Source organism: Sorex fumeus, unplaced genomic scaffold (assembly GCF_029834395.1).
Source record: "Sorex fumeus unplaced genomic scaffold, SorFum_2.1 ptg000044l, whole genome shotgun sequence".
Taxonomy (NCBI): domain Eukaryota; kingdom Metazoa; phylum Chordata; class Mammalia; order Eulipotyphla; family Soricidae; genus Sorex; species Sorex fumeus.
In genome coordinates this window covers 49,091,625-49,103,783 of record NW_026606101.1, presented here as the reverse complement: position 1 = coordinate 49,103,783, position 12,159 = coordinate 49,091,625, and the positions used below count along the sequence as shown (strand labels likewise).

Genomic DNA, 12,159 nt, shown 5'->3' with positions numbered 1-12,159 from the left:
AACAGATTTACTTCATGTTGCTTGTTACAACAAAATGGCAAATGGAATTATCAGAAAACAGAGCAATAAAAGGCAATTTGTGATCATTGCTCGATCTCACAATGGTATTACAGAAGTCATTCAGGATTTACTGAGCTGGGTGATGCTGGTTGAACCTTTTGTGTTACTGTTTCACTCATTGAGCTGGGCAGGCTTCTACGCAACTTTCCCATCAAATTTGCTCCTACTGGGCTGTTAGTACTGTGAAAAATGGAGGAGGTGTCACATATGTGGCTGCGTGTTCCAGGAGTGATGGAACTGCCCTGTTTTTATGTCGGAGGAGGTTGAGCGTGTCTGCTGGTGGGTCTCTCTGGAAGGGAGGGGAGTCTGTCCGTCCTCATTCTGAGAAAGCCTTAGAGTTTTCAGTCCAGAGATTGGTGGCATAATGGCTTTCCTGGGGAGATATTTTGAATAAAGCTACTTTAAACCTTTGATTCTTATTTTTCATTGCCTCTCCCCCGCCTTTTTGTGCCAGGGATTGAACCCAGAGACTTATACAGGCAAGGCAAGTGCCTTATTGGTAAGCTACCAACCCAGCCCTGAACATTCGAGGGTCTTTTTTTGACAGCCATCCAACAATATGTTGGTTAGGCCATGTGGCAGATGTATGTTTAATATTTGGCAGAGGGGCATACCTGGTCTTGCTCAGGGGACCACATGCTGTGCTGGGGTGGTAGCTTTTAAGGAAACTGAAAAATTATTTTCCAAAGTGGTCACACCCTTTTACGTCTTTATAACTATCTATAAGTTTGACTTTCTCTACCTTTTCAATTACACTTGATATTGTGAATCTTTTTAATGTTAGGCCTTCTGATAGGTAAATACCAGTGTTCCATCAAAGTTTTAACTTGCTTTTCCTGGTGACTATGCTGGGACATCTTTTCATGTGTTTCTTTGCCATCCAGATATCTTTATATGGTTCAATGTCTTTTCAAGGTTTTTGCTCAATTTTTTCCTTATTGTTTGTAGTTTTTTAAAAATATATCCTATATGCAAATCCTTTATTATAAATTCATTGTCAATATTTTCTTTTAGTGTGTCGTTTATTTTTTTCATTCTCATGACATAAAAACTTTTAATTTAGCTGGGGTTTTTTATGTTTTTTTTTTTTTTTTGGTTTTGGTTTTGTATTTGGTTTTTGAAGAATAAGAGGCATGAGACACACCTGGCAGTACTCATGGTTTACTTATGGCTCTGGGTTCAAGGGGTCGGTCGCTCCTGGCAGTACGTTGGGGACAATATGTGGTGCTGGGGATCTAACTGGAGATTGGTCTCTTGCAACACAAATGCTTTAACCCTTATATTCTCTCTGGCCAAATACTTAATTTTGATAATATCCAATTTTAAAAGCAATGGTTTTTGGGGTGTTATTTATGAATAACACTCATACTTGGGTGTTATAGTAAAAAAAAACTGCTTAAAGTCACAAAGATTTTCTCATTACCTTTTTTTCATTGCCTTTTCCCCCCCTTATGGTACCAGGGATTGAACCCAGAGTCATAGACAGGCAAGGCAAGTGCCTTATTGCTAAGCTACCCGTTTTCTTCCAGAATTTTTATAGTTTGCTTTACATGTAGATCTCTGGTTCATTTCGAGGGCTTGGTTGTTGTTTTATTGGTTGGGGTGTTTTGGTTTTGGTTTTGTTTGGGGGCTACACCTGGCAGTGCTCAGGGCTTACACTTGGCTCAGTGCTCAGGGATACTCACTCATCGCAAGACTCAGGGAACCATATGAGGTGCTGGGGATCAAACCTGGGTCTGCCGTTTGCACGGCAAGTGCTCTGTTGTACTATGGCTCAGGCCTGGTTTCTGATATGTTGCCATTGTTGTTGTTAAGGGATGGAGGGATGTCATAGATGGTGCAAAGTTGAGGATTGAAGTTTAGTCTTTTGGCATATCTCCAACCATTAGTTAGCATTACCATTTATTGAAAAGACTCTTATTTTACTAATTAAATATGTAAATGTGTCTCTTTCTGGGCTGGGAATAGCTAGGAGGACTAGTGTGCTGGCTTTGCATGCTGGATCCTGTGTGTTATGCCAGACACCACTTGGTCTCCTGAGCACCAAACTGGGAGGAGTAGTCCCTGAACACCACAGGGTGTGGCCGAACACACACACACACACACACACACACACACACACACGTTCTATTTTTGGATGCTCTGATCTGTTTTAGTGATCTGTCTGTTTTGACAGCATCACTCACTAACTTGATTACTGTCACTCGATGTCCTAAAATTAGATTGACTTCATCAACTTTGTTTTCCCCTTAAAAAAAAAATTCAATTCTTTTCTATTCTTAGCACTTCAGAATGTATTTTAAAAGCAATGTATGCAGGGAATTGTGGAAATTTACTGGGATTTTGATTAGAATTATGTCACCTGTATTGATCAAATTGGAAAGAGAATTGACATTATACCAATATTTAGCCTAGTTTTGAGTTTTGATATTTTTAATTGGATCCCTTCTCCTGTCTGCAGAAAAAGACACCTGTGTTATGCAGACATGACAATTGATTCTGCTAACAATTCATAAACACATCCATGACTTCTCTTCAAGTCTGGCCTCTTGTTCCACGGCTTATAACAGGAATGTAAAATCTAGATAATAAACAGAAGCAGGACTGGAGAGGGCTCAAAAGGTTGGAGCATGTACTTTGCATGTGGGCACTCCAGGCTCCTTCCCCAGTATCACAGGGTCCTATGAGCACTGCCAGGAGTATCCCTGACCACATTGGGAGCAACCTCGGAGCACCGCTGGGTGTACCCCTCCCTGCAAAATGAAAGAAACAGAAACAAATTCTAGCCTGCAATTTCAGATTTTAAAAAAAGTAATGGCCTCTCGGAGAGCGCAGCAAGCTACCGAGAGTATCATGCCTGCACAGCAGAGCCTGGCAAGCTCCTCGTGATGTATTCAGTATGTCAAAAACAGTAACAATAACACGTTTCATTGCCCTGACCCTGAAAGAGTCTCCAATACGGCAGCGTTGGGAAAGATGAGTAAGAAGAGGCTGCTAAAATCTCAGGGCTAGGATGAATGGAGACATTACTGGTGCCCACTCAAGTAAATCAATGAACAACGGGATGACAGTGATAGAGTGAAAAAAAGCACTGGGGTGGGAATGATAGTACAGCATATAGGACGCTTGCCTTGCTCACCACAAACCAGGTTCAATCCTTGGCATCTGTTAGGGTCCCCTGAGGCCCCCGCCTCCCGGAGCGATCCCTGAGTGCAGAGCCAGGAGTTAAGTCCTGAGCACTTCCAAGTGGCCCATCATCATCATCATCATCATCATCATTATCATCATCATCATCATAGCACTGTAGCACTGTCCTCCTGTTGGTTGTTCATCAATTATCTCCATTGGAGACTTTGTTGTTACTGTGTTTGGCATATCGAATATGTCACGGGGAGCTTGCCAGGCCCTGCCATGCAGGCGGGATACTCTCAGTAGCTTGCCGGGCTCTCCGAGAGGGGCGGAGGAATCGAACCTGGGTCAGCCCGGTCGGCTGTGTGCAAGGCAAATGCCCTACCTGCTGTGCTATCACTCCAGCTAATAATAATAATAATAATAATAATAATAATAAATCCAAATAAAAATTTAATGACCTGTTCAGGGAAGGCTCGAAGTGCCATGCTGCTCCTTGCTCCTCCAGAGTAGGATCCACCCCTCAGGGGCAGGGGGCCAGGCGGGAGATGGGGGTTTAGAAGGTTCTAGGGCAGGAACTGGAGGTCTTTCCCCTGTCTCTGTCTAGCACCCAGTGAGCTCCTATCCATGTGCCCTTTGCCATTCTGCTTCCTTCCTGCTGCCTCTGCACAAATTCTGCGACTGCTCTGCGGGGCCATGCAGGGGCCAGTGGCAGACCCCACCAGGGACCCTCCAGATCTTCACTCCTCCCCTTCGCACTCCCCCTTGTCTGGTGGAAGAAGCCCCTGGTGCCACATAGCTGAAATAGAGATCTCCCGTGTCCTCGCACACTTGCTGACTGCCTACATCTCCTGAACCATCTCCTGATGCTCTGCCCCCAGTTCCCTGTGGGATCCCTGCTTTCCTCCCCACTCCAGCTAACAGAACCACCTACATCAGGTGTCTGGGCTCGGATTCATACAGGCGACCTCCCCTTGAGAGGGGTACCGATGCGCCTTCCAGTAGGGAAATGGGTACTTCCAGAATGCCACTGTGTGGTGGCGAGTTTGGAGAAATCATGACTAGAAATAAGACCATCTCCCGCAGTGCAGTTTCAAGAGCTACGTAAGATGCCAGTGCTGGTGATTAATGGGAATGCTTACTGAGACACTGCTACCTACCATTAATCTTTCTGTTTTCTTTTATCCTATTATTTTTGTCGGTTTGGGTGCTCAGCACTTACTCCTGGCTCTGTGCTGGGGACCAGCCCAGGGTGGGAAGATCTGAAGCAGGGGCTGTGAGGATTAAGAAAACAAGAGAAACCAAAGAGAGAAAAGCCTGAGGTCAGGGGCTAACAATGCTGTAGGCTGAGGGCTCTCCCACCTTCCTTGTTTATTCTCTTAGATTAACAGTCATCAGAAGAAGGAGGGCAAACATTTACAGACACTTGCCTATCTATGCGATCTAACCCAGACAGGCTTTTACATATTGAAGGGAACTAAGACTACGATGTAGATGCAGATGTCACTAAATTTTACATTTACTAAGACTTTTACATTTTACATTTACTAAGCAAATTTTACATTTACTAAGACTACGATGTAGGTGCAGATATCATTGAAGTGGCTTTATCTCAAAGCAGTCTTCACTGGGAGAGGTAGCAGAAACAAGAATGTTTCCATCCCAGAAGCTTGGAGTGATGCCAGTTTTCTCGTGGAATTAAGGTCCCATAATTCACTTTCTCCAGCCCCAGGCATATCTATTTCCATAAGCGTGTGCATATTCAACAGCTCTGTGCTCAGGCATCACTTCTGGTGGGTCTTGGGGAACCACATGTGATTCTTGGGAATCCACATGCTGAGGATTGAAAGTGAATCAGCACCCATCCAGGTGCCCTATCTACTGAGAAAAAGTAGATCATAGTAGATCCCAAGAAAAGAGCCAGCCACATAAATACCATGTCACAGTGATTATCACAGAGAAGCAGAGAGCACAAGACACGTGGGAATGAAGGTCAAGCGCAGGACCAAGAGTGCAAGTGTGACCATCTCTAGAAGCGGAAGGAAGAGGAATGTCTTTCAAGACATGGCGTTTTCAACCGTTTACTTCTTGTGGGTAAACTGAACCTTTAAGGATTCACAAGATAACATGAAAAGAAATAGTTCTGAATAAAGTAAATCTGCACTAATGGTGACCAGCAGTTTGATTTGTTTTCTGTTGCTTAAATGTTTTTATTTGGAAAAAACTTGTGTTATGAAAAAAAAATCACAGCCCCTGTGTGGGGCTGGAGAGAGTTTACTTGGAGGAAGGCACTTGCTTTGCAGGCAGCCCTTCCAGTTGAAGCCCCTTCACTGAATATATCTCCCTAAGCACGACCAGGAGTGTTCCCGAGCACAACCCCAGAAGTAAACCCTGTGCCCCACTTGACACCCTCTCCGCAGAGTTATAACATTTGAAACTTTTATCACTGCCTATATGCTTTTGGACAATACAATGTGCAAGCAACTGGGCAGAGGAGAGGCAAATGCTTGTTTGGTAGCAGTTAGTTTTTGTTAAAATGTTTGCATGATAATGTCTGAACTGCCCCACTTGGATGAAGAGTGCTGTTTGCTTTTTGGTTTTCTTTGTTTGGATTTTAGGGTTTTTGGGGGGAGTGGGGGCAGGGAGCTACATCTGGCAGTGCTCATGGGGCTATATGGGGTTCTGGGGATCAAACCTTGGTCAGCTGCTTGCAAGGACCCTAAAAAGTGGTGTTGTAATGAACTAACTGGAAGTAGAGATTTTATTTTATTTTTAATTTTTATTAGTGAAACACCATGAGGTACAGTTGTAGACTTACAAATTTTTGTGCTTGGGTTTCAGTTATACAATGATCAAGTACCCATCCCTCCACCAGTGCGCATTCTCCACCACCACTAATTCCAGTATCCCTCCCGCCCCACCCCCATCCCCCCAATCCCATCCTGCCTCTGTGGCAGGGCATTCCCTTTTGTTCTCTCTCTGGGAGTAGAGATTTTAAAAAGGGCGGGGGGGATGATTTGCTTCCTGTTAGCTTAAAGACAGGGTTGCCAAGGAAATGGAATCCCTCGCTGGATACCCTAGATATGGATGCTTGACTCAGTCACCACCCCAAATTTCCCAGGGTCTTCCCCTGCTGTGGGCTCAGCAGACCTAATAGAATGAATTAAATCACAGAAAGTGACCTCAGGGGCTTTTAGTCTTAGAAGGCAGAGTTGGCTGAGTTAAGCACTGTTGGGCGTAGCACAATAGTTAGGGCTCAGGCACTAAGGCCTTCTCTAGATCCAGTACAGGCTCACTCATCTCTTGGGATGAATTAGCCTTTTTGCGCTTCAGTGCTTCTCACCCATCATGGTACAAAACCCTCTGCATCCTCTAGTCTGGCTGTGAGAATTCAAAGACTGATCAGACAGAGCTCCTCGGCCAGTGCCTCCATTCCCACCAGCCTATTGTTGGCAACAACCAGAGGGGAAAGAAAGCTCTGGGTGACTGTGCTGTGCTTTAAGGCTGTTCTCCGTGGCCACAGGAGATGGTGATATCCTTTAGGTAGTGGGATGAAGATGCCCTTGAAGCATTCGGCATGCTTGTGAGAAATAGAGAAAAATCTAGCTTGAAAGAAAATTTCAAAATACTTGGCCCATCATTAGAATACAGCTGCTGAACTAGCAGGCACTGACATCGGATTCTGCTTTGGGGATCCCTCACCTGCTGTTGGGACCCCACACAAGCACCACAAACCCGGTGTGTAAGTCTGGGTGCCCCACAAGTAAGTGTGCGGTTTGGGACACGCAAAATAAACAACCAAACAGAAAACTGGAGGGGAAGGGGTAGTCTCTGGGGTAAGGAAAAAAAAGTGTGTGTTTGTGTGTGTGTGTGTAAATAAATTGAGTAGAGCCTTGTGCCAGCTAGTGCGTCATAAGAAAAGACCATGATGTTATTTCAAAGTCTGGAATTCCGGCCCCTCCCCTCTCTTTCCCACCTTCACTCCCATCCCAGAAGTGGCAGGGATAATTAAACAGAAGGATCTTCCTTGTTAAATTTCATTCTGTTTTTAAGGAAAACATTAGACCTTAATAGTTCTGAAAATCATGTGCTAAAATTAAATTTCCTAAAGTCATTTAGGATGTATGTGACCTGCTGTAAAGGACCCCGTGACCGTCCTCGGAGTAAATCTGCCCAGCCCACCTTTCCCCTTCTTGTCTGCCTTCAGCACACCAGGATTTGTCTGGAACCTGCACTGGGAGTGCGCCCGAGACCCAGGGTCTGTCATCCCAACCCTCAGCTGGAAGTCGCTGGGGACCAGTCTTGCTCTTCTTGCCCATTGTCTAAGATCTCTTCACATTTTGCTGTTATCATGGTGAATGTGTATATCAAGAACCTACGAATCTTTATGTTTGGGTTTTCTGGGGTGTGTGTGTGTGTGTGTGTGCGCGCACGCACGCGCAAACGCACACACGCGCTCTGTGTTTCCTTTAAAAACTGCTTTTTAAGGGCTGGAGGAATAGTACAGGAGTTAAGGCGCTTGTCAGCCTTGGTGTGATCTCCAAGCACTGCCAGGGGTCACTCCTGAGCACGGAGCCAGGAATAGCCACTGAGCACCAGCAGCTTGAGGCCCCAGACCCCACACCTCCCATAAAATGAAATAAAAGTAACTTTTTTTGCCTTTATAATGTGCTTCCTTCCTTCAGATAATTATGAAGATGAAGACAATGACCAACAGACCTCCCCCAAATGTGAGTAAGAGCCCACTGATGCCCAGGGCTATTCTGAAATCTTTTCTTTTTAAAATTTAATTTTATTTTTGTTTTGAATCACCATGAGATATACAGTTAACAAAGTTGTTCGTGATTGAGTTTCAGGCATGCGATGCTCCAATGCCCAATCCCTTCACCAGTGTACGTTTCCCGCCACCAATACCTCCAGTGGAAATTTCTTTAGTATAAGTATTCACGATCACGATCACGATCATTCTGTTGTTAGTCGATTGCCTCGAGCAGGCACCAGTAACGTCTCCTTCACCTGCTTGAGGCAATCGACGAACAACCTAGCCATGAGATTTTAAAAGAGCCATATTCAGTGCTCTTGGAAAATGAGACCCATCATTGTTACTGGTATTTAGCATATTGAGTACGACACGGGAAGTTTACCAGACTCTGCCGTGAGGGCAGGATACTTTCGGTAGCTTGCTGGGTTCTCCAAAGTAAAAAGGAGATAATAAGATGTCATTTAATAATAACATAAGTATTGTTATTAATAATTGCAGGTGTTATTTATTAAATTTCTTTGACATACCAGACATTTTAGGTGAGTTAAAGGGTCTCTTTTGCTAGAATACACCACATGATCCCCATCTCTGGGGACAGTCAGACATTTCTGGTGCTCAGAGACACTGAGTGACTTACGCAAGGCCCCACAGCTGTGAGAGGCCGGGTCCAAGCACACGCAGCTCTTGCAGCCCATGGGCATAAAGCCCCGTGGATAAAGCCTTCTGCTTTATTGTGTACCCCCTCTGGTGGGCCACACTGGAGGCACTGAGCTTCCCCTCATCCCCAGGGGCTGCTCTCCCTGAAGTACCTGAGACTTTAGTGTCGCAAAGCCCAGTGAGAGCTGGAGATGGGGTTAAGTATGGGGAAAGGCTGGGGAGACTGGAAACACCCCCAGCCGACTGTCCCTGCTGTGAAACCAGGGGCTCTGACTCAGGGGCGCTCTCCTGGGCCAATTGAGATGCCTGAATTCTCCCAGGGTTTCATGAGGGGCACCTGGTGAGCAGGTGATGGTCTCTGCTGCCAAGCATCCAGCTTGCAGGGAGACCCTTGGAGTCTCCAGAGCAGCTGTAGGCTCGGAAGCTTCGACAGTGGAGTGGACACTAGGCAAGGGGATCGCCCTAATAATTGTAGGGGGCACCCCTTCTCCTGTCTCCGAGGGGAGGGCAGAGGAGGGCTGGGGACTGGGGAGGGGCGGGTGGGAGTGGAACTGAATGGAATGGGATGGAACGGAATGAACTGCAACAGAACAGAATGGGAAGGGATGGGATGGAGCGGGGTGGCGTATTCACGTGGAGGGGGAATGGAAATGGGCAGGAAGGAGGGGAGGAGAGCTGTCTGCCAGCCATTGTGAGGCAACACTCTGCCACAAGCTCGTGTCTCCGCATACACCTGGATGTGAATACGCCGTGTTGGGATGTAATTTTGCCTTTACGCTCCCCTCAGAGGGGTGGCCACTCCCTCCAGACTGTCATGGGGCTCATTCCCCCATCATCATGGCTGCCCAGAGGCCCAGGGACCCCTGCATCCCAAACCTGAGCTGGGGTGGGGAGTGTGTGGGATGAGCTCAGTCAGGAGTGGCCTCCTCCCCCCAAGCCCTTCCCTGAAGGTGGACAGTGGCTACCGCCCACAGACATCCTGCAGGCACCCCCGGTTATATGTGTGCCCCTCTATCAGGCCCATGCCCACTGCCCTACGGGGATGCAGCAGAGATGGGCACTCAGTCACCGGCTCAGGTGCCACCTACCTGCACTGCAGCCCCCTCCCCCCCTCCCCCTCACCCCCCCCCCCCCACTCTGGACTAGCATCCCCTCTGCCCGCCACCACTCCTCCCTCCCATGAACCGGGCTTGGCTTCAGTCTTGACCACTGTGGTAGCTGCTGGAAACCCCGTGTGTGGGGGTGGGGGGGCTCCAGCAAGGGGCTGCTCACAGCCCCCCATGTTGTTTAAGCCCACTGGCCGGCTGGGGGGGCTCTGGGGTGGCCGATGGGCAGCTCCCACTTATGCCTTTCCTGTTCCCTCTGATTCCTGGAACCCACTCCACCCCCCAACCTCAGAATCCCCCTCCTCCTGCTCCTCCCTCCCCCAGCCCCCCCCCCTCGGGGTTAGACTTGCCCAGCCTCCTCCTGAATCCTCACATCCCCCTGGATCCTGGATCCATTCTCAGCTGACCTGGTGCCCCTCTGGAGGGAAGGTGGGGGGGGGGGGTCCTGCAGGTGGCCCATTTCCTAAACTCTTGGGGAGTAGAGGCCCCTGCAGACTGCAGACAGAGTCTAGATCAGGAGGGTGGGTGGGGTGATCCCCTCTGCAGTGCTCCCCCACCAAGTGGTGGTTCCCGCTCGGCTCGGTCTGGTAAAGGGGGCTTGGGGGAGGACCCCTGCAGGCACAGAGCGACATTCAGTGTGCGGGGGCAGGGGGTGCAGTAGGTTCGCTGAAGGAGAGAGACAGTGCTGGGCCTCTGATATTCCGGGGGGCGGGGGTCCGGTGGGGTGGGGGGGCGTGTAGTGATGTCCCAGAGTCTCCAAGCCTTGGGGAGGCAGGAAGGGGGGCTGGGCGGGGAAAGGGGCAGGACCACTCTGGGAAGCACAAAGGGACAAAAAGGGGTGGGAGCTGGTGTGGCCTTAGAACTCTCGCCTCACACAGCTGAGCCAGGTTCACTCCCAGAGGCTCCCTGAGGCCTGCCAGGAGCGATCCCTGAGCACAGAGCCCGGAGTAGGACCCGAGCACTGCTGGGTATGTGTGGCCCAAACCCAGAGAAAGAGAGAGGGAAAGGGAGAAACAGAGACAGACGGAGAGACAGAGAAAGAGAAAGAAAGACAGAGAGACAGAGTCAGAGACAAAGACAGTGAGACACAGAGAGAGAAAGAGACACAGAGAGACAGAGAGAAAGAGAGGGGGGGGTGCTTCTTGGAGGCCAAGATTTAAGGGCTGAACTCCACGTGGACACCTGTTCTCTGTCCAGCTAGAGGCTTCCAGGCTGGATCCCAGAGCTTGCAGGTTACAGTGCAATAGCTCTCCTGGAAGTGGGCTGAGATGTGGAGGGGGCGTGGGGGGGGGGGGTCTGTCCCCGACCACCTTCTCCCTCCTTTCCCCAGGCTGCTCCAGCCGGGAGCCGGTGTCCAACAGCCCAGAGGATGGAGAGGCGCCCCGAGACCTGGAGAAGGAGAGCAGCGCGCTGAGTGTAATGTCCCCACAGGACCCCCCTCCCGACCCCTCCCGGTGACCCACCCCGGGAAGCTGAGGTCACCACACATGCCAAGAGATGCGCCCCTCCCAGCAGGCCCCCACACGCCCACCCTTAGCAAAGTGCAGCTTTCTGGGGAGCTGGGGTGGGCCTGGTCAGACCTGTGCACACTGACACCCCCTCTTCACCCCCCCCCCCCCCCCCCCCGCCCCAACTCTGACTTCTTCCCACTAACCCAGAGGATGCGCCTGTGTCCCCTCCAGCTCTCGGGACTTTTCCAGCTGGAGGACACCTACGAAACCTGTCCCCCCAGCAACTCCCAGGAAGGAAGAGACAGCGGCAAGCAAGACCCGTAGGTGCAAAGGACGAAAGAGGAGCGAGCGGGTCTCCCACTTGGCTCTGGGTTTGAGCATCGGCGAGCGCCCTGCGCGGAGCAACCGATGGAGCAGCGCGGGCGGGAGTCCACTGGCTTGGTGCGACGGGGTTCGGGGCACAGGGAAGGATGCCCGGGGACCCCCCGCCACCCTTGAGAGCCGCCCAGGCCCCGGCTGTTTCCTGGGAGCGCTTGTCGCCTGCTTCCCTGCAATGCTTCAGAGCAGGAGTTTCCAGATTCCCGGCTGTCCTCGCGCGCCCCCCCACTTTGTGGAACTAGGGCGGGAGTCTGGGCCCGGGGGACGTGGCACTTGGTGCAGGTGTGACCTGGGTCCAGAATGGTTCCGTTTTCCAGAGCAGCCGCTGGGCCTGCGACCTTTGCGTTTCCATTGAGCCCTTTTAATCGAAAATTACTTTTCCTTCTTATTCATTCTTCATAATATTTGTTATTTTGTTTGAGGTCACTGTTTCAGTTCTAGTTTTAAGTCACCTATTTATAATTACATTATCTTCAAGCTAGGATGTTGTTCTTTCTTTCTTTCTTTCTTTCTTTCTTCTTATTCATTTTCAGTTACTTGCTGGTAGTTCTTTTAGGAGCTGGAGGCTCTGCTTGCTGGTGGAGCTCATACCTAGAATATAAACATTCCTGAATTC

General features: G+C 49.2%; 1 protein-coding gene across 2 annotated transcripts in view; it reads left to right on the top strand.

Moving 5' to 3' along the window:
* The window catches only part of MCF2L2 (MCF.2 cell line derived transforming sequence-like 2), a 256,628-nt gene extending 245,118 nt beyond the window's left edge, over window positions 1-11,510 (top strand). For both annotated transcript variants that reach the window (XM_056121975.1, XM_056121974.1), the window contains exons 26-28: window positions 7,875-7,919; window positions 11,045-11,130; window positions 11,397-11,510. In XM_056121975.1, the coding sequence (XP_055977950.1) occupies window positions 7,875-7,919; window positions 11,045-11,130; window positions 11,397-11,489 (224 nt within the window). In that variant the 3' untranslated portion in view covers window positions 11,490-11,510. The remainder of the gene's footprint in view (window positions 1-7,874; window positions 7,920-11,044; window positions 11,131-11,396) is intronic.
* Window positions 11,511-12,159: the final 649 nt, after the last annotated feature.